General features: G+C 38.0%; 2 protein-coding genes across 3 annotated transcripts in view; one reads left to right on the forward strand and one right to left on the reverse strand.

The window, feature by feature from the left end:
- slc9a7 (solute carrier family 9 member 7) overlaps positions 1-7,263 on the reverse strand; it is a 75,052-nt gene extending 67,789 nt beyond the window's left edge. Inside the window, exon 1 of the mRNA XM_022675805.2 lies at positions 6,778-7,263. Within this exon, the coding sequence (XP_022531526.2) occupies positions 6,778-7,072 (295 nt within the window). The 5' untranslated portion in view covers positions 7,073-7,263. The remainder of the gene's footprint in view (positions 1-6,777) is intronic.
- Positions 7,264-14,661: 7,398 nt separating this feature from the next.
- On the forward strand, positions 14,662-22,794 carry rp2 (RP2 activator of ARL3 GTPase). 2 transcript variants are annotated; one of them, XM_007249096.4, is made up of 5 exons: positions 14,662-15,160; positions 18,000-18,668; positions 20,131-20,245; positions 21,596-21,681; positions 21,793-22,794. In XM_007249096.4, the coding sequence occupies exons 1-5, from the start codon at positions 14,993-14,995 to the stop codon at positions 21,874-21,876; spliced, it is 1,122 nt and encodes a 373-aa protein (XP_007249158.3). In that variant the 5' UTR covers positions 14,662-14,992; the 3' UTR covers positions 21,877-22,794. The 2 variants fall into 2 exon arrangements, with proteins under 2 accessions (XP_007249158.3, XP_022531528.1); XM_022675807.2 differs by lacking the exon at positions 14,662-15,160 and adding an exon at positions 15,641-15,799.
- The last annotated feature ends 162 nt before the right edge of the window (positions 22,795-22,956 follow it).

Genomic DNA, 22,956 nt, shown 5'->3' on the forward strand with positions numbered 1-22,956 from the left:
CCAAGCATCAGCTGTGAACCAGTGGAACGATGTTCTCTAGCATGTTGGAGCACCATCTGTGGCAAAATGCAATCAGATCCTTACACCAATGTGCAAATGCCTAAATGCATAACTAGGGATATCTTGATAACTGTGTGAGTGTGTGTGTGTACACACTCTGGATATCTGTTGATGTGAAATCTCGGCCTCTATCCAAGACCTTATTAATGAGGAGACAGGCCACTGACCACTGTATGGTTTTTTTCGTAATGCTAATCATGGTGCAGTTAAAGGATAAAATCCTGTCCTTCAGAGAAAACAGCCAATCAGCTTGCTGCGTGTGTTGAGAGCAGAGGAGAGTCAGCATGCTGGTGAAGAAGCTCTCACTGGATGTGAAGATGTGCGCAGGTGCAGTAGCATTAAAAGGCCAAAAACGTTTTGGCATTTTTTAGTCTTACGCTAAAAAAAAAAAAAAAAAAAAAAATACAGATTTCATCAGTGATTTAAAATGTGTTTTAAAATATTATTCTGATTTTTGTTTTCCAGTAAAGGCTGGTCTTGCACGACTCCACTGATTTCTGAAGGAGCACTTCAGTGTAGATTTCAAAACAAAAACAAGACACGCAATCCTCCCACCAGTAAAACTTTCTGGAACAGTTTACATTGTTTCAGATATTATGTTGGTTTCTTGCCCTCTTGTAAAACAAAGGACCAGGACACCCGATAAGAGGTTCTTACTGCCTCAAAAAGGCAAAATAACTCATTATTAATAGAAGATACACAGGAAGTTTTCTGGATAGTGATCAGAAATGGAATACTGACAATGTTCTTTCACACTAGACTTAATCCTGGGCCTAAAAAAAAAACAGCCGATCGATTAGCATCACACAGTTCAGCAATCATTAAACTTCTCAAGTTGGAACATTCTTTCAAAAACATACTAGTCATTTTTCATGGGTTTAAAAACATTCACACTCAAGGCCTGTATCCTGCTGAAACTGTGTGCTCAGCATTCAGCAACATACAGGATAAGACAAACAGCAGAAAAGCCCATGGAAACAGAAGTGATCCTGTGTAGAGGTGATGAGGGTTTGCACACAGCACCATAAAAGAAAAGACATAAGCACAGATCTGCATACTAGAGAAGTGCCGTAATGAAAATCTTTGACCAAAACTAAAGAAAATAAACATATACCAAACATCAACTTTGCCACTTTTTTCACCAGTAAATAAATTAAATAGCCAAAATGTATTATCTTGCTTTTTAATGAAAGGAAACAATTTACAGATTTACCTCAGCAGTGCAATTCTAATCATAACTTTACTACAGCAGTGCTATTCCAGTCCCACATTTATCTCAGAAGCGTAGTTGTGGTAGGGGTGGGTGATATGGCCCTAAAATAGTAGCACGATATTTCATGGTATTTTCGCGGTAAAGATACTCTTAACGATATGTCAAAACACTGAATTAAAAAAAAATAAAAATCAAGATCACACTACTACAACAAAATTAAAATTAAATTGTATTATTGCATACAATATGATATGGCACACCCCTAACTAAGATAAAAAAAAACATGAACTTTATCAGATTTGTAGTAGAAGTCAATGATCCAAAATGTCATGATACGAATAATGTCCATATATGCAGGACTAAAGTAAAATAAATGATACTGGACAGATATAATCTGTCTCTAGTAGATATATAATGGGAAATGAGAACAGTGTAATTTTTTCTTTTGCTAAAAACAGCAAAAAAAAAAAAACAAGTACCCTGATGTGATAATTAGGAGCGGGTGAGATGGCACGATATTTCAGGGTATAATATTGTTTACAATGTTGGCGATAATATTGCGTACGATACAATATGGCAGTTGTAGTCATAACTTTACCTCTGTAGTATTATTTTACTCAAATTTACCTAAACGGTGTTGTTCTAATCATAAGTTAAACCCAAGCAGTTATATTCAAGTCACACTTTTAGAAAACATTCAGGATCTAAGGCTACACTAGCTCAGCTAACTGTAGTATTGTAGCCTTGTACAGCTCTCTCTTTAAGGCCCAGAGCAAAAACAAATAAATTATGCTTTAAAAGTTAAAATAAACCTGGAAGCTGAGGGGATTACCTAAAGCAAATAGTACATTCATCAGAAAGAGAAGAACTGTTTATGCAGTTACTATTTTATTCGTTAACTGGAACACGTCTCAGCATATTTCTATTGTTTTGTCTTGGAAGGTGGGATAGTCATCGTGCCCTTTCTGCTTAGCCTCCCTCCCCTCTCAAGTAGGGGTGAGCTATGTGGTATTATTGTTACTTGCGCAAAACACACAATATTTACTTGCCAAACCTGGCACACAAACTGGTAGTGCTCAACTGCTACAAAACTAGGAAAGCGGAAAAATGTGTGAAAGAAACTGTATTCCATGTCAAGTCCTTATTCAGGAAACCCACTTATTCATACTAACACTATACACAATATGACCAAAACAAAACAAAGCATATTGTTTATAACAATATCAATAAAATAGCCATAATGTCTGTCTCTACTCTCAGATATGAGGCAGGAAAAAAAATTGGGAACCCAAAACATTGAGCATCCTTAAAAAGCTATGAATTTCGTACTAACTATATGGCATAATACTTAAAATATTCATCATCAAAAAGCAGTTCCACAACAAATAAGTTACTGCTATGCAATGGCAACAATTACCCAGCCTTCCTTAACACAGTAGGCTAAAAATGACTCTATATGCCAAGTGTTAGATTACTAATAGGTATATAATAGGTATCTCCTATTATGTCTCATTGTTTTAATGGTACAGAGCTAGACATTGTTTGCAGGCTTAAACTCTGGGTCCACTACAAACCTGACTGAGTGACAGACTAAGTAGAGGTTCGTTAAGGTACCTGCAGAGCTCTGTCTGCAAGTCCAAGATAACTGCTGATACCAGAAGGCCACACCTTTTGCGGTACAGATAGAGCCACCTGTCCAGGTATCAAGTTCAGCTCCCGCTCCTCAGTTCAGTTGGAGATGTCAAAGCATTAGTAAAGTTTAAGAATGAAAAAGTCAGTCAGTCATCACATAAAGCTCTGGAAAAAATTGTTTCTTTGATTTTACCAAACTAAAAACCTCTGGAATATAAGTAATCAAACCAAGCTGAACTGCTTGAATTTTTGCACCAGGAGTTATCCAAACTTTGCTTTTATCCAAAAGCAGTGTGTAAGACTGGTGGAAGAGAACATGCCACAATGCATAAAAAACGTGATTAAAAAACAGGGTTATCCCACCAAATATTGATTTCTGAACTCTTAAATGAACACTTTATGAATATAAACTTGTTTTCTTTCAGAGCTGTATATAAAAGTTATAATTAGGGTTGTGTATTGGCAATGTCTTGTACTTTTTATTCAATCAGATCGGTGAGATCTAAGGAAAGAGTACAATATCTTGTGGTCTGTGTTTAAACAAAAACACACAATTAACCACTATGTGCAACCAATTTTGACCTGTAAAAATCTATACACAATATTGTAATAGTTGGATATATCACTATTTTATATTTTATTACACCCACAGAAAAAAAAATCTGAACACATTACCCTCTTATAACGAATCAGGTTCATAACACACGCATGAACAGAGACATGAACAAAGCTAATCTTTAAATCAGCACAATTATATTCTAATACCAATAATCAGAGATACAAGATCAGCATGCTCTAAGTTTAAAGATGTATATAGATTAAAGCTGGATGAACCACAATCATCCACCAGCACCAGCTCTTCCACTCTTCTGCAGTCTCCTGTGCACAGTTGAAATGATGCTGATGGAGCATTACCCTTGCTGAAGACCTTCGTTATTAACTCGCTGGCTCTTGCTGAGCAGACTGCTCTACTCCACACATCACTGAGTTTATAACCCCTGGCTACACATTTCCACTGTTCAGGTTCTATTAAGCGGCAACGCTTCCATACAAACCATACATGAAAGGCGGATCTGATGACAGTACGTCAATCAGACCGCTGATAACACAAATTAAAATGCAGTGGAAACTCAGGGCTTCTAGATGCCTTACATAACAGCAGCGGCCAGGCAATAAGCAACTGCACAAATTCATTTTCAGGTCAAAATGGGCATCACCATAATTCCATATCCTACATGACCTTTTTGACTGCATAAATGATTCAGTCAAATCTCATATCTGAGTAAAAAGATAATGAGATGATCCTCACAATACAAGGTAAATAATACTGCATTTAGCTCAGACTATACTATAACAGCACGTTTTTATACTGTTAAATTCATCCATCTGGACCTATTATGGGTCAAGTTCAGGGCCCACAGTAAAATACACTGTTGACCCTTGATTGAATGATTAACAAACAATACTCTGCAGCCTTAACCTGAAACAGTCTTTACAGTAAAAGAGAAATTTAAGATTCAAAAAAGTCAGGAACATACTGTTTTCATCATGTACACCACAATGAGACTGACACGTCTTAAGAGTCAGGTCCTCTTAAAACTGATGATGGAATGAACAGAATCTGGTATATTGATTTAAAAAGCAAAAGCCTGAACCCCAGATTCAAGGATGTTATGGCTGTATTATGGATGTCATGCTTCAGTGACATTATTGCTATATTGCCACAGTCACATTAAACACTAACAAAACCGTATCAAACATTTACAAACTCTAGTGTTCAACAGGTTCACTCGCTATTCAGTGACGCCTACCCAGTGCAGCACATACAATTCAGTATGTTTTTTTGCCTTTTAATGGTTTTATTTGAGCTGGCATACGAGCATGATCAAAATGACCAGGGCAGACAACATAAACCAAGCTGGATGACCTGCATACAGCAAGACCAATGTGGTCGACCATGACCAACAAACCATGGTGACTAACCAGCATGCATGAACAACATCACCAAGCCTTTGGAACTGCATGATCTGAAAGACCATGCTGGTCAACCAGGATGACCAGGCATGACCACAATCAAAAGCATATGAGTGAGTTTACCAGCTAGTTTACCAGCATATGATAGGTTTTCTTTGGATGATCAGCTTGTTGTCAACTCTCTTGGCCATTAAAAGACCATCTTAGACCAACAGGGTGCTCATTTTGAGGAAAAAATAAAACTATTATATTTATGTGGTGTATATTGCACGGGCCTTATCCAGATCAGTCAAATGTGGCATGCAGATTCTAGAAGCTTACACATACTGACCACTGTAGCTCATGCTCATAGTTGGTGATGACCAGGTGGCAATCAGGACCTGGTGGTACCAGAAGCTCAAAACAAGGGTCAATAGCAACAGCAAAAAAAGCTGTTTGAGAGCAACCCACATACTGTACAAATGTGGCACAATTTTACAGGCTACAAGATTACAAGATTTATTGCCAAGAAGCATTGTTACTACACAGAAACAATCAACTACCTAATTAAATGATGATTATTTAAAGGTCTCTTTCCATCGCTTTTTTTTTTTATTCATTTTAAAAAGTCCAGTTGTGGTCTCTAGTAGGAATGAATGCCACATAAGCTCCGGTGTTTCCGTTAAGCCTTGCTTTAGATCACTGAATTAGTGGTCTTTAAAGAAAGACAGGATTTCGGCTCTTACTCATTAATATTCCCACATGAAAACCTATCGCCTCTGATTGGCCAACAGAACTGCACAAGTTGACGTAGACACGATGCTTCTCCTGATCAATTTGTTTTTCTTTACAGTTTTTTTCCTTAGCTACTGCAGGAAATGGAGGTTGAGGAAATTTCATGTGCAGCATGCATATACAACTTAGAGAGACCTATTGTACTTCACAAAGAACAAGAAAAAGTGGATTTTAGCAGAAGGAGACCTTTAAACAAAGTTATTGCAAGTGGTTTTCTTTGAAATGCTGTATTTTAGAGTGATTGACTTGCATATGTTTTTTTTAGTTAAAGTGATGTTAAACAGAGTGAGTGTGGCCCTGAATCAGAGGGGGCACATAGCTAGTTTGACTTGGGTGCAGGTCAACAAGTCAGGCTCCCAGACTCTCAGCACTGAGCTTAGTGTTGGGGTCCAATCTCAGTGCCAGTGGTGATTTACTACTGCCACCACTTCTGTAGTCTGGGCTAGACTTTTAATCTGATTCTGGGAAATCTAGTAAGAGGTGAATACTAGTGCGTCCTCAGCTGCTGTGTTATGCAAATCTACACTTTCCTGAACACACACACACACGTACATACAGAGAGAGAGACACAGGGTCTGTGTGAAAAGAAATGGGTAATGGTGATCTCTTCCAGGTCACTGCCCAAACTAAAGCCCTGAAAGGGGTGAAGTTACACTGTATGCACTGGGTTTGCTAACCTATAACGAATGGTACATTCTAGAAATCCCTTGGGCTCTGTCTACCACTAAATAAATCTCAAAACACGAAAACCAGGTGAAATGTCAGACTCCCACGGCAACATGTACAACTGATGAATCACACAAACGTAAATAAATGAAATTTATCTGTGTTTTAGTCTTGAGCATCGTCTGAAACGTAGTTGGGACCAGAAATGGCAAATCCAGGTCCGGAATCTATAAATCCACTCCACTATTTTGTACTGCCCGCATTGGTGGCTCCCATCAGCAAAAGCAGAGGCGCCCGTAGCTGCAGCAAAATCTGGACTGGATTTTTACTTTCCGGAGCTGGATCTGGCTGTGACAGCTAAGCAATATTAGCAGGCTAAGCTGCCTCCGTCATTCATACGAGCGCTTAAGGGGGCTTACATGTTGTGATGGTGCATTTTTAGCGGGTTGTTGTCTTACCGTAGATCATGGCCAGGCCGGTTTCGTGAAGGAAACGGACCCTCCTGTGCTTGAAGAGCCATATAGTTAGAATGGTGAGCGTCAGGAGCAGAATAAACGTCAGTAAATTGACGCTGTCCTGGCGGTGACTCTCCTCAGCCTCCTTCTCGGTCGCCAGCTCCTCCATACCGCCGCCGCCGCCTCCGTCCTCCGCGCTCATCCGCGCCGCCTGGAGCAGCACGACGGCCAGGCTGAGGAGCGCGGAGCGGCTCTGCGGGGCAGACCTCCAGCTCCCGAGTGACACGGCTGCCTCCATGCTGTAGGATGCTAGTGTGGGCCAGGGTGGGCTGTCTCTCCTCCGTGGTGGTGGTGGTGATGATAGTGAGGATGGTGATGGTGGCGGCGGAGCTACGTAAAGGTAGTAGCGCCAAGGAAAACAGGCTCAGTCCGCAGCTCAATCTTTTAAAGCCACATGGCGCTGTTACAGAGGCGCTGGCAACCGTTCGGCCTGCAGGGGGCGCCGATGTACAACTTACAACACACCCACACGCCTTTTAATGCTTTCACTGCGTACAACATAAGGAGTTTTTAGCACCACTTAGTATGTGTATGTGGAGCTGGTGAGCACCAGATACTAAGTAGTGAACACCACATATTAAGTGGTGAGCACCACTTAGTAAGTGGTGAGCACCACTTACTAAGTGGTGAGCACCAGATTGTATATTTACTGGTCTGAACACAGAGGACAGACTGCTACGTTGTGCTGTGCACATGCTCTGCAGTCCATTCTTTCATAATAAAAGAGGGGGGTATGTATTTTGGAGTCACAATGGCACAAGAACTGACTAAGCCAGTTATATTAAAAGAAAAGTATATTAGACTTTTCTTTTTATGGAAAATCTCTGTTTAAAATGCAGTTTAGTCTAAGACTAGGCAAAATTTCTGTCTGTGAAACTGCCCCATAGAATTTTTTGCTTATTTTTGTGTATAGTGTTTATAGCCATGTCTGGGCAAGATGTAACCTATCTGCAGTTTAAAAAAAAACAGCAGGTAGTTAGCTAGCTCCTCATATCAGACCATGAGGTGGAAGCAGAAGTCAGGTCTGCCAAGAACATAGTATATTACATGAAACTAATTCTTGTCAGTTTTCTTATTCCGGTTCAACCTAAACTGACTGGATTGGCCAGAACAAAAGCAGATAAGGTTTACCACATTCAAACATGCTTTAATAAACTTTTTTCTCTATATAAATACCATAAAATCTAACCAAATTTTAACTGTCACACTGATGCGAGTAAACAGGACACTTGTATTTCCTTTGAATGTTTCCAGCTTCTTTTGCAATTCATGAAATGGAAGAGTCATCAGTTTTCAGACTCAAAAACATTCTTTTCTGCTGAATTCATCTTTTCTAAGAGTGCCCTTCTGAACTGTAACTGCACTATTTCCTACTGAGAGAATAAGCTGTACTTTAACAGTTGTTGCCACGGTTCTAAGTAAGTGATATCTCACATATTTGCACATTTAAACAGGTAGTTAGAAAAAACTCTCTCTAATGGGTTAGTATGCAGACAGTGCTCAATATAACCAGTAAGGGGCATCAGACAGTTCCTGTTTCTTTTTGGTCAAGTCACATGCTAATTCACATTTAAGGGGAAGCAAATAACAAGGGACATTTTATTTCTTTTAAGCACGGGTAGATCTGCCTGATTAACTGTAATAACCAGTTCCTTTTCTTCAGAGACTGAAACAACAGTACAAGTGTGTACTCCTCAGCTTTACCATGCAAACTGCCAGGGGCACTTTAAAGCTCATTGCTAGCAAATATACATGTGTTTACATGCTCAAAGCTTAGGTCATGAAATATGCTGTACACCCCCTGAAAATATAGGTGCTTCACATGGTTCTTTGAGCGATGCCATAAAAGAGCCATGTGTGGTTCCATTAAGGAACAATGTTTGTGCACAGGTTCCTTTCCTTACCTATTTTAGGATTCTTCACACTCACACATTTTGTTAATATTTTGCCATGGTTCTCTAACTTTTCAGGCCTTGTACTTACTATGATCGAAATTCAATCTAGACGTCATTTCCCAGTAATGCATGTGGCATACACACACTTACGTACATACAGTAGCCTAGATGTGACCTCCACACGTCATATTGTAATATTCTTTTTCCTGAAATGTGTATCTGCAACCTAACATGGTAGGATGTTGCTTTATTGTTTGTGGTTATAATGCAGAATGCCTACTGACTTATATTGGAAGACTTATGACTGAAAAGAAGAACTAGAATATTTGCTAAATGGTTGTTTAAGCCCCACAGGATTCTAGTTGAGGGCCTATGAAACTTATAGGTCCTGATGGGTTAGGCACTAAACACAAATAAATATAATGTTATGAAAATTTAAAGTAAAATCATGATAGATTTCTCAGTATGTAATATTTTAGCGGATGCAGCATGTTTTCTTAGGACATCTGGTGTATTGCCATTGGTACGTACACCACAGTTTGAGAACCGCTGTTCTAGGGCATCCTTTAAAGAACCATCTGAAGGCTCTCTATTTTAGGAATGGCCTAAAGTCAGATATTCCTAAACTCATATTATAAAATAAAGCTGAAAATAAAGCTTCACTGGAATTCACTGTAATAGTGTTCATTGGAATCACCTTTGCCACAGTGACGCAGTTCGCTGTAGATTGATTATGCATGCAAATGACTGGGTGAAGAAGCACCAGGGCCGCCGCTCTGCATACGCAGACAACGCAGCCAGCGTTAGGCCTCAACCATTTTGCAGTTGCAGGGAGCCAAATTGACTGAGAATGAAATGTGTTGAAATTATGACATTATTAAATTTAAAACCCAATGTGAATTATTTATGATACGATCATCTTTTTTGTCTTTAAACATTGCATGGGGCACCTACTCTACTACTTAAAAGCGGCACGTTATTATTTTTGTGCATAATATAATGCCCCCACCCCTATTGCCTGAAATGGCACGGCTCGGTTTGCTCTGTTGGTTGTTGCCAGATGTGACATTTTCCAGTCAAATAAATAATCAGGGGCCTCCCTGACCAGTTATGCTTAGGGCCTCCAAAACCTTAGCAGCGGCCCTGAGAAGCACCATCTCCATATCAGCTCTGTTTATTATGTTTTGCCATGCTGTAGTCAAAATGAAAACATATCACCACTAGCTCTATGTTGCTTTATTATTATTGACAGCAGTTTGTTGTTAAGGGGATGAGGGTTACTTTACATATTGTTGTTGGCGTATGGCAATAATACAGTATGTGACAAAAGTACTGCAACAATGCACACAGTGGGTGTATGCCAGTAAACTGCAATAGAAGACAGTCACATCATCATCCAGGATTAAAAGAAGCTGCACATGTATGCATCTATAAATACAGACACACACACACACAAAAAGAAAATAATTACATTAATAAAATCATCCATTTAAAATGAAACCAATGTGTCCAATCTGTTTCTGAGAGACCGTTGTGGCTGAATGTTTTGATTCCAAACAGGATGGAAAACACCTGATTCCACTTTCCAGTTTAATCAGTAGGTCTCAGTCAAAACAGTTGATCCTGTGTGCTCCTGCTTCTTTGGAATTTAAACCTTCATTCGTTCCGCTGGTGCTTTTGCAGATGATTAGACACTCCTGACCTACAGCATCTAAGCTCTTTGTGAGCTTGACACACTTTACCACACTCTTTCTGTGCACTTTGTCATTAAAGAATGATGTGTGTTAGTGTGAAAACCACAGATCGCACAGAACATGAAAGCAAAATACTTTTCATTTGCATTCAGGCAAAAATTATTTTAAAGAATTATTTAAAACAAATGTTACCATGAGTCCAACTTTATTCATGGACCTTTTGCGCCAAGTAGCTTCCTAGTGTTAACATGAAAAGCTGAAGTATTGAATGTACTGACATTTCTATAAGATGTCACATATTAATAAAGGCTCTTGTTTTGCTGATTATAATGGCATAAATGCTTGTATTACTCCTTTCTAATTGTTGAAGCTCGAGATAGGGCCTTGTTGCAAATGATAATTTGCCACCAAAGCTTAAAAATAATGGATAATTCTCTATTTCTTTGAGTATATATAGTACATCGTAAATCCTGCTGCTCAACCTAATTTCATTTTAAAGAAAAATAAACATTAACATAGTTTTTCATTTATCCCATGTGTAGCCAATTATCCAAGACATGTTTTAATGTCTAAAGTTTACGTATTTACACCAACTAGCTAAGAAACCCTAGACTTAGCCTGTTATCAGTCTCAGCTCTATAAATCTCAGGCTAAAAAACACATCCAGATCTTCATTTGAAACATTCTCCTGGCATGGTATATGGGCTGTAGTTTTCCAACTTTACATAGTTGCCTATATATATCAGTTTTACTGCTATCACTTTATGTTCCAAACAGTCATGATGGACAATCATTTTGAGGCTTTTTATTTATCCTGAAGGAATCCAGCATCAGACCACCCAAGTAAAGATTTTGCTGCCCACGTGCATAAATCTGTAGTCACCCTGGTCAGAATGGAAATTTAACATTCATGTTTTAAGCCTTCTACAATCATTCCAGTCCCCCAAAAAAGGAGCATTCCCAGACTTATCTCTGTCCGGGACACTGCTCATTTAAGTGTTAGGTCCTTGCCAACCTAGATGCTATCACAAACACTCATAACCATTGATGAAAAGTCTGCCTTCAGAGAGGAAGTGGAGCGGTAGGTGTCCTAGTTCAGCAGTGACCACCTGCTGCTGAACACACAAAAGCCTGTTGTTGAGGTGGTTGTGGACTTCAAACACAAAGTCTCCGTGCACACCCCCCTCAAAATTCATTGCTCTAAGGTGTCCACTGTGGAGTAACCCAAGTTCTAGGACAGCCATTCTATCCAGGAACCCTTTCAGTTGGGAAGAACATGGTCTCTATAGCCAAGAGAGCACAGCTGAAGGCAGTCAACTGTCCACAGGCCCTGATGATTCTCACATCATCTACAGTCATGTGAAAAATTAGAACACCCCGGTTGGATGGAGGGATGAAAAAGGTGTTTTACTTTAATTTGCAGTAATTGCTTTTTAATTTGGCACAAATTCTTCACCATATCTGGGAAAAAGCTCATGTTCTATTTGTGTACGTTTGTGTTTTTGAGATTAAATGTTGAATCAGATTTGTAGTGGTGGGTAACATTTTTTATACTCGTTTTACTACAGTATTGTAAGTTTATTGTTAACACTACCTATAGGATTTCTAGATTTAGCTATTTGTAGTAACAAATGCTTTTTATTTGTAGTTACACAGTTCCTACTTCTCAGGGATGTATATAATAGTTAATTTTTCATCATGGCATACAGTTGTTTTGCCCTCTTCCATACAATTGTAAATATCCCGAATGTGAGCTATAGCTAATTAAAGGTTGAACATACAACATTAAACAACGTTGCCATATCACTTTTTAAAATCAATACCAAATCCAACGTTGATCCAACCATAACATTAGCGTTGATTCAATGATTATTCCAGCTGGGGTTCCACTGTCTCCTAAATAATTTACAAGAGAACCTGTCTTTTTTAAAGTTTTATTGTTTAAGTTAGACAGTATAAGCCTCATCTATCTGTACAGTTAAAATGTCCACGTGATTAAATAAAGCATTCAGTAAGATAATTGTGTTTTTAGGATGCCTTTATTTATCAAAGGCCTGTATAAGCAGCAGACATTGCTCCACTGCATAATCAGGACAGCAGGGAGGATCACTGGGTGCACTCTGCCAACATACTGTATAAGAGAGAGAGCATAAAGTGGGCTGTCAAGATTATAGATGACCCCTTTTGCCCTGGACATCACCTCTTCCAACCACTTACCTCTAGAAGAAGATTTACGCCTGTCAAAGCAAGCAGAACACTCTTGCCTAGTTTTGGTTACATTGTATTACCTGGTTTTGATTATATCTTGTTGATCTGAATAGTGAATCAAAATCTATATCTAAAATGTGTAACATATTATGTGTAACATAATATGGCTATTATGTTACATTCTATACATATCTGAACTTACCCAAACAAATAAATCTTGTGTGCCTTTATTAAGTGAATGATTCTGGTTCTGAATTTGTTTATGAGGCTGTAAACAAATGATGCCCAATCTTTTCCCTGCATTTACCCATTACCAAATGCAGATCACGGCTGACTGCAGTTGGCCTCTTGGATTTCAGGAAGCAGCCTATTATTAGACAAGAATTAATGGACTAGTAGCTTATGCTGTTAGCTGGCTAGCAGGCCTCTTTTCTTCTCAGCTAGATGTTACTTAATCCTCGAGTATAGTTATAATCCTGTTACAGCACCTCTGCACCTGCATGTTTTCTATGGTTATCAAACACATTACACGCAAATTAAAGATTGGCATTGTGTATGATATGAAGTCACATCTTTTTTTTTTAATTAAACAATTAACTTATTAATTACGGTAAATAATGATAAGCTTGTTCATGACTTCCTGTGCCAACAGTAGAATAGGAACAGTAGCTTTAACCCAGTTTAAACTAATTACATTGTGGATTACTGCCTTGTTACTGTGTTTTGTGCTTCAGAACGTTGACTAGTTCTGCCCTCTATCAGGCAAAAGAAGTATAACTACAGTATTATACAGACGTTACAAAAAGGTAAATCTACTATAGGACCCAAACTCAGTATGATTCAGTTATTCAGTGCAGCTTCTAAGAATAATATACCAAGACGTGTATATTTGTAATCAAAGCTAAAAATGTGGTTGCTTCTGTTTTGCATATTTCGTAGAAGCAAGTTAAAACAAGAGTGCTTAAGAGCAGTAGTACTTCTGAGTGGTATATAGAGCTGTATATATATGTATATATATATATAGCCTATATATATATATATATATATATAGCTCTGAAAAAAATGGAAATAAGGGACCGCTTCAGTTTCAGAATCATTTTTTTCTGATTTTAATATTGATAGGTATATGTTTAAGAAAAAATAACATTGTTGTTCTATTCTAACAACATTTCCCAAACTCCAAATAGGAATATTGCCATGTAGAGCATTTATTTGCAGAAAATGAAAAATGGCTGAAATAACAAAAAAGATGCAAAGCTTTCAGACCTCAAATAATGCAAAGAAAACAAGTTCAGAAAACAATATTTGGTGGAATAACCCTGGTTTTTAATCACAATTTTATGCATCTTGGCATGTTCTCCTCCACCAGTCTTACACTGCTTTTATTTAGCAGAGCCACTCCTGGTGAAAAAAATTCAAGCAGTTCAGCTTGGTTTGATGGCTTGTGGTCTTCCTTTTGATTATATTCCAGAGATTTTCAATTTGGTAAAATCAAAGAAACTCATCATTTTTAAGTGGTCTCTTATTTTTTTTCAGAGATGTATGTGGTATTTTTTGGCATTTATATGGTGTCTATATACATAGTTATATACATTAGCTAACCTTTATTCTATTGTTAGCTGTATTTTACAGTAACGTAATTTCTTTTTCTGCCTATAACAACCTATAATAAATAACCTATAAACGTGCGTATTTGCTCAAGTATAAGCAACTGCTCGGTCAAAAAACACGCTGTTTTCGTCTATTACTTCCTGTATGAAAGAACAGGCTAGTTTCAGAGTGTAATTTGCTCATATTCAGAGGAAGATTGCGCGATAGTTTCTGTTGCAGTGGAGAGCCGAGAGAAAACGCTGCTGGTCAGAACAGCCAGCCGTAACCACGCAACCAGTGACGACCTCATGGGGCGCGTCCCGATTCTTTCTAATACTAAACCCTTGCGCCCTTATACGCTCGCATTTGCGGCCTTTATTTATCAGCTCAACGGAGAGACCGGAGCGGGGCGGCGCTTGAACACGCTCTGTTAGGGGTCAGGGGGCGAATTGGGACGGAGCCTGGGAGCAGAGCTCTTGAGAGCGGAGTCCTGAGTGAGTAGAGCGCGGAGGTATAGCTAGGTGTTGATTGGTTAGCTAAGCTACTCCTCTCTCGCTCTCTCTCAGTGGAAGGAAACGGGAAATTCGCCCTGTGTGTTTGCGCAGTGTTTACCTAGTGCTTTGAGATTTGTTAGGGGGACAACGGAGATATTTTTTTCCCTTCTTCTGTTTTCGAGGAGATCTGGAGACTGCTTCTGTTTATCTGACTGACTGAGAGCCTTCGTCGTTATTTGGATAGATAGAATAGTTAACCTAACGCTAATACTTGACAATGGGGTGCTTCTTCTCCAAGAAATCCAGGAGAAAATCTCCTGTCAAAGAGCCCGGCGTGCCCGCAGCGGAGAAGGACGCCACGGGTAATAACGTGGCTGAAAGCGCCGCGCCGAGCGGCAACGAGCAAACAGCGCCCAAACAATACAGCTGGGACAAACGGGAGAAGGTGAGACGCCTGCTGAATAACGCACACACGGGCTAGGCTAGCCATACTGGGAGTTAGCCTGTATCAAAAACAAACCTGGTAGCTTTAACGCTAGCTAATAATAATGTAACTAGGCTAATAATGAAGGCATGGAATGGGAAGTGAGCTGAAGGGAAGGGAAGAGTAGGGTGGGCGCGGTGGTAAAGACCCACTGACTGCGTTTCACTAAATAAATTACTCATGCGGCTTGTGGCTGGCTTTCTAACTAGTTAAATAAGACTTAATAGATTGTCTCTGTCTTATTGTTTATTTGCCGTTAGTAAGTTAGCGTTAACTAGTTAGGTAACAGTTAAGTTAAGCCCGACACTGTCTGAGTTTTAGGTCAGTCAAGTCCGGCTGAGCTGAGCTGGCGAGTTTGGGTTAGTTTCGACTGCCGTCGCCGCCGCTACCATTAAACTGGCCGTAATTATAAAGTAGAGCGTCTTATCGGCTTAAGGCGACATGTAGCCACAGCTAGGCTGTTAGCTAGTTAGCTAACGTGTTCGTGTGGCAGCCCTCCAGATATCGAGCTGTGTGCGGATTAATTCGTAAACAGCCAGGCCACGGAGGTCCACTTCCTTCAGGGCTTACTACAACAGGAGACTGGGTGACCAGGTTGAGGTAACATTAGTTAGGTTAGGTAACTGAAGCTATGCAGTCCAGTTTGATTTTCAACGTCAAACTGATTTGAGTTTAGGGCTGGGTTGCACCAGTTGTGTGTATGTTTAAACGTAGGATAGGTGTAACGTGTATAACGTATACATACAGCTCTGGAAAAAAATAGAGACCACTTAAAAATGATACGTTTCTTTTATTTTACCAAATTGCAAACCTCTGGAATATAATCAAGAGAACGAAGAATGATCACAAGCCAACAAACCAAGCTGAACTGCTTGAATTTTTGAACCAGGAGTGGCATACAGTTATCCAAAAGCAGTGTGTAAGACTGGTGGAGGAGAAAATGTCAAGGTGCACGAAAACTATAAATAAAACCCAGGGTTATTCCACCAAATATTGATTTCTGAACTCTTAAAATGTTATAATATGAACTTATTTTCTTTGCATTCTTTGAGGTTTGAAAGCTCTGCGTCTTTTTTTTATTTCAGCCATTTCTTATTTTCTGCAAATAAATGCTCTAAATGACAATATTTTTTGGAATTTGGGAGGAATGTTGTCCGTAGTTTATAGAATAAAACAACAATGTTCATTTTACTCAAACACATACCTATAAGTATCAAAATCAGAAAACTGATTCAGAAACTGAAGCGGTCTCTTCATTTTAAATATAAATAAATATATATGTATATATAAATAACCAGGGCCTAAAACCCTAGGAAGCAGTCCTGGACTGGGTTCTTTCTTACATTTATGTGTAGTCATAGTAAGTCATAGTAAAGTTTCAGACTATCCATTTACTAAATCTGGTAAAAGTATTAAAAAAATATAGTGGACAACCACATTTTCATAGCATCATGTTATTTGCCATGTTGTACATTTGTGTTCGTCATGTAAAAGAGACCGTATTTAATTCTGCACTTGAATATAAATTAAGACACAACTAAGGACTTTGTAGAGACTTTACACATAAACTTAAGAAAGAATTTACTTAAAATTGGCCCGGCCCAGCCCAGAACTGAAGCTGGAAAATTTTGGCTTATAAGCTAGTTAACCCTGCTCTAAAGGTTCCAGGTCCTGGTTCTTCTGCTCTGTAGATAACACACATTCAGCTTAGGACTACTGGAGCTAAGAAAACACCACATGCGAGACGTGTCATTCCACACTCAGACCCTAGAGCAATTGTTGAAAAGATACTTTAGCAATATGTCAACAGACTGACTGATGGATCCTGTCTGAAGAGCTGGAGAGCTGCATTCTTGTCTCACTCTGAAAACTGTGATTCAGTATGCATTTCCAGGAACACTAGGTTCGCTATGGTTGTCACCTCAATTCACCATGCCATAAAGCCATAGCTCAGTTCTGTTGACGTATGAGATTTCATTTTATACACCAGTAATTTCCAAAAGTTAATCACCATAACATCATGCCATAGTTTGGAGATGCATAAAACTTAATTTCATTTTACACATTTATTTTTTGTAATGTCCACAGGTTAGAAACCATTGCACATATTTTATTTTCTGTCAGAACAGCCAGTCAAAATGTGAACGTATTAAAAGTACTGTGTAAGTTGTGTTTTAAACCATGATTTAAGCTCTGGACTCCAGTGTCATTCCAGTGTTGTGTGTTCTGAACACAAGCAGTTTTTTCTATGTCTTTCTGTTTGTCAGTAAGGTCTTCTTGACATTTACACATCCTTTCAGATCCAAAGTTGTCTTCTCACAGTGGCTGTTTATCTGATGGGGACAGTTTTGGTGGTTAACCACTGAAAGTACTGCATAGAGTACTGGGGAAAGGTCTATCCTATAAGGTACAGGGAGTTGATTCTGAGGAGATTAAATATATGCAAATCCACTTGCATAAGGAATGGAAACTAAACAAAATTGTGCCAATTGTTTTTTAATAATAAAAGAGAAAATGGGAAAGCTTAAGGTCTCCATTCCTTATGCAAGTGGATTTGCATATATTTAATCTCCTCAGAATCAACTCCCTGTACCTTATAGGATAGACCTTTCCCCAGTACTCTATGCAGTACTTTCAGTTTTATATAGCATGTTTCTATATTACATCTTTGTTACATTTTATAAAGCAGGACAACCGTTTTAATAAGGCTTTTGGTTTCATCCCAGGAGAAATACAGGGTACATAAGCAATGAATGAATGAATAAAGGAACCAACTTTAACTGTCTTTTTTTTCATGCAGGTTGACCCCAAGGACTTCATGCTAACTGGTGTGAAGGATGCCACCGTGGGTCGTCTGCCAGGAAAACTGAATGGCCAGCAGTTTGTTATTCAGGACTGTGAGAACTGCAACATCTTTGTGTTTGACCACTCAGCAACAGTGACCATTGACGACTGTGTAAACTGTCGCATAGTGCTTGGACCAGTCAAAGGCAGTGTGTTCTTCCGAGACTGCAAAGACATTAAGTGTGTGGTGGCCTGCCAGCAGTTCCGGACAAGGGACTGCAAAAAGATGGATGTCTTTTTGTGTTGTGCCACTCAGCCCATCATTGAATCGTCCACCAGCATGAAGTTTGGCTGCTTCCAGTACTATTATCCAGATCTGGCCTTCCACTTCAAAGATGCAGGTCTGAGCATCTTCAACAACAACTGGAGCAATATACATGATTTCACACCCGTCTCTGGAGAAACCAATTGGAGTCTACTACCAGAGGATGCTGCGGTGTTGGAGTATGTGCCTCTACCTGACTCTGAGTCAGAGTTTAAGTCTGTACGTATCTCTACTGAAGTAAATCGGAGTATTGTGCCCATGACCAAAGGTGGGAGGCGTAAGGAGAGTGAGGAGTCCTGCCTGTTTGTGTTCTTTGCTGGAGACTACACCACAGCCAACGCTCGCAAGCTTATTGACGAGGTGAGAGGAAATCGCATGTAGGGCCCTGTGACTTCTGTGATGCGCAAAACATAGAGAGAATCAAGGAACTGAGACCTAAAACATCCTTCAGATATAAAGACAGAACTGAAGAAAAACATAAAATATGGGGGGGGGGGAATTTAATGGAATTTGAGAAAGAATAAATCATATTTCATAGGGCCCTATGGGGATTTTATAGGGATTTTTTGTAGGGTGGGGCAATAGGATGATTACAACATGTTCAAGTATGTCACAATATGCTGGCTTGACATCATTGTGAACAATCCATACTTCTAACAGCAATTTATCATTTAATTGGATTTAGTGCACTGTGCTTAATGTTAAATATGGTCCTTTTTGTACCCAGTATGTTTTAACATTTTTTTGACCATTCCAATTTGTCTTATGCATTATATATCATGAATTATATTTGTCAAATCACCCATCATACTCAGATAGATGAGTAATTTAATCATGTCACACAGGTAGGTGTAAAAAGTGAGAAACCTATAAAAGGTCCTTTACACTCCCACATCTCTCGTACAACCAAAATGGCAAATTGGCAAAATGGAACCTTTTTTTCCATGATTCTTGAAGTTGACTGAAATATTAATTTAAAATCTTTCTCTGTGGAACTTTCATTTCCTTTTTCATTTCTGTAACAGAAAGATTATTTTTAAAGCACAGGCTGATGTGTCATTTTTATTTTTACCAAATATATGGGAAATGAAATCTGTTTCTTCTACTTACTCCCCGCCCAGAGAGATCCTTTTAAAAAGGAGAAGTGGGCAGTTTAAAGTTGCTGTGCTTGTACACTCTTTCTCAAGAAGCATTTTGAGCTAGAAGGCTGACTTTTAACACAGAAGTGTAAAAAAAATCATGGCATTCTGCTATAACACAGTTACAAGAACAGGAAGTGTCGTGACAAGTTTCAAGCTCCAGTTGCAAAGACTGAAAAAGGATTTGAGGATGATTACAGTTTTATTAACAGTCATCAGTAAATGCAGGTACTAATATTTGATTATCTAGAAATGATAAATTTACCATCTATATTATAAAATTATTACTAATGGATTACTAATATGGAGTGTATGTTGTTTTATCATGGATAACAACACATTATACAGTACATGAGTAAATGTGATAATCAAATCATTTAAAAGTTATTGTTGATTAAGAATTTAAATATTAATGTGTTTTGTCCAGAGTGTTGTGGCCTTCTTTCAGTATTTGGCAAATAGGAAGTTCCACCCTTTTCTTGAATCATTATTCTGTCAGTGCCAGATCCTTGTATTAACAGTTGCCTTAGAAACATGAAAACAAAAAGTTTCAAGGAGGTGACCACAGAGTGCCACAGTGTGTAGTGTGGAATAGAAAGGACTTGCACTTTTATTCATTTGAATACATTTCTGTGTCTTTTGTATAGTGTTATATATGTCTATTTCATTGTGTTCAACTGCAGACAACTGCCAAAGGTTATACACTCATCCAAACCAAAGAAGTCTCCATGCGTCCAGAAGACGTGAACAGAGTGTTCCAGAACAATGCTGAGGGTCTGACTGAGTGGACCTCAAATGGTAAGAGAGACCCGGTTACAATAATGTCAAGTTAAACCCCCTTTTTTAATTCAGTCTGTAATTGTTTATTTATAATATTCTTACGGGCGACGAGTTCCAAACATAATGTTACAATATTCCAGGGTATTTTTGAGACAAAATAATAATAATAAAAAACTGCAAACAAACAATTATAAAAATAATACCCTTAAAGCTTAAAATTAAATAATAGACAGCTTTCAAAACAGAATACTGCTATTATCATGATTTGGATTTTTAAAATACCAATACTGTTGTTTCATATGGCAAAGCCATACTTTTTTTTTTCTTTAATTTATAGATGGTAGCTACTTGCTGAACATTTGGAACAGCACAGTATAATTATAAATTACTTATGACCAACATATCAATATCAGATTATTGTAATTAAAATCATGTCCTTCTTTGTGTAGGGACTTTGTATGCGTAGTATAGTTTTATTTATTTGTATTTATATCTACAATGTAAAGTGTCTGTGTTCCACTATGCTGTACTGCACATTTTTTGTTGATTTAAATTGTAGCTCTTGTGAAAGCATATATCTGCCACTGGTGACAACCATAGATTTTGAAATAATTATCTTTTTGCAGCTGTGTTGATGCTATCAGTGGGAGATGCCACAGCCATCCATGTCGGGTGTCTTAAAAAGTGTAATTAGCAAGCCTTCAACCTCACAGCACTGGTAGCATTGTGTGAGATAGGAATCCTGGCTACTGTAAAGTATTCCAAACAGGAATTAAAAAAAAGGTCTTTTTGGATGTCCCACCAACTATCAGCCACATTATGTAGCTAATAAAAAGGAAGCTTAATACATTTTTAGCACACAGACACTAATATTTATTATAATTAATGTCTTACACCCAGAAAATAGTATGTCTGCTGATGAATACAAACTTGATGGTTTTAGCCATCACTTCACTATCTACTTATTTATCCAGTTGTCTGCAAATTTATATTTTACTTCTATATATATTAAAAAATATATATCTATGCTGTATTTTCTTGCCCAAATTCCATGATTTTTCTTTCTCAAATACCATTATACTGTTGTCGTTTCTTGTTACACACCCACACCACTGATCTATACTGTTTAAAGTTTACTGTTGGAGCACTAAGTTCTAGCAAACCACAGAAACCACACAGTGTATTTTGTGCACTATAAAAGCATTACTGAATAAACCATTGAGGGCGATGGCCCACTTTCATTCCTAGTTTATTATTTGCTCCTATGTAAAATATAGAACTAAAAGATGCAATTGATGCTGTTTCTCAATGTCTCTTCTGTGCTGGCTGTATTGTTTTTCTGAGAGAAGACAATCTTTGTGCCGACAGGTCCTGTTGTAGCCCTTGAGCTAAATGGAGATGGTGTGGTGGAGGCCTGCAGAAGCATTGCCAATGAGATTTTTAATGGAACAAAGGTAACTACAGAATAAATGTACAATGTGTTAACGTTGTTTGCACAGAATATTTTAACCTGAACTAATTTACTTTATCTTTCACCATCTTTGTTTTTGGTGTCATTTTCATAGGTCTTCGTTTCTGAGAATAAATCTTCAGCTTCTCGGGACGTTGACAACTTTTTCAACTTTGCTGACATGCAGATGGGATTGTAAATCGAATGAAAGAAAAAACGTTTTATACATTTTGTACTTCCAGTATTGTGAGTTAGAATGAGGGTTTTTTTCCTAATCTAGTAATGAGATGAGATGAAATGGGTGTAGTTATTGACATCTCTCATGTTGAAGGGTGTTTAATCTATTTACACTTACTCGAGTAATTAGTGCTGCTAAAAATATTTTTTGAGGATTAGAACATTTTTATGCTGTTAATGCCATTTTACTGTGTTTGTACACAGTTGCGTGCAAAATTTGTAGAGGCAGTGAAAATCTAAAACAGATGAATCTGGAGAGTTCAGACTCTAAATAAAGAATACTGTGGCCATTGTCAATCATGCTGAAAATAATAACTTAATGTATTTATTTATGTGTTTTTAGAAATGTAAAACTGGAAATAGTGTGTTCCGTTTGTTGGTATGCATTTCCTATACATGTTTGTAGCCTGTCAATGTGTCTGTGTGTGTGTATATATAGGCCTAGATGTGGACAATGTAAAGTCTGAAATCAGAATGATTTATAATATTCCTAATATTTGAGAGCCTATATTTCTTTATGAAATACTGTTTGTTTAATTTTTTTTTGATCATTTATGCTCAGTCAGAATGAGAATGTCAGAATGTCTGTTATTTATGAAATGCTTTGAAAGGAATATCAAAAGGTAATTTCACAGTAATTAGATCTACAGTAATTGAATGTACTGCTCAGAGGAGTTCACTGTTTGTTTGCTGTTTTTATATGAATGTTTTAATGAGCCCAGTTTTAGTCCTGTGACCAAAAACAATCATTTTTATTTGTACAAATGAGAGAAATGCCTCACAATGTACTTTTATACGTTTGAATCATTCTTATTTGTATATGGCAGTTTTGTAGAAATGAATGTAAACTGTAATTTATCAATATATTAATTTGTTTAAAGACTTCTCATGTCTCGTTTACTATGTCAAAGCAAGGTATTCATTCAATTACACAAATAAAACATTTAGTCAGATTAGTGTACAATAAATGACACCAGTTGCTGATATAATTATCACTATCATTAGAAGTAGTTTGGACAATGGTAACTACAGAATAAATGTA

The sequence above is a fragment of the Astyanax mexicanus genome, chromosome 5 (genome assembly GCF_023375975.1).
Source record: "Astyanax mexicanus isolate ESR-SI-001 chromosome 5, AstMex3_surface, whole genome shotgun sequence".
NCBI classification, from domain to species: Eukaryota; Metazoa; Chordata; class Actinopteri; order Characiformes; family Acestrorhamphidae; genus Astyanax; species Astyanax mexicanus.

Coding starts and splice junctions, on each gene's coding strand:
- rp2 (XM_007249096.4), top strand. CDS start 14,993: ATGGGGTGCTTCTTCTCCAAGAAATCCAGGAGAAAATCTCCTGTCAAA. Junction 15,161..17,999: donor GCTGGGACAAACGGGAGAAG/GTGAGACGCCTG, acceptor TTTTTCATGCAG/GTTGACCCCAAGGACTTCAT. Junction 18,669..20,130: donor CTCGCAAGCTTATTGACGAG/GTGAGAGGAAAT, acceptor GTTCAACTGCAG/ACAACTGCCAAAGGTTATAC.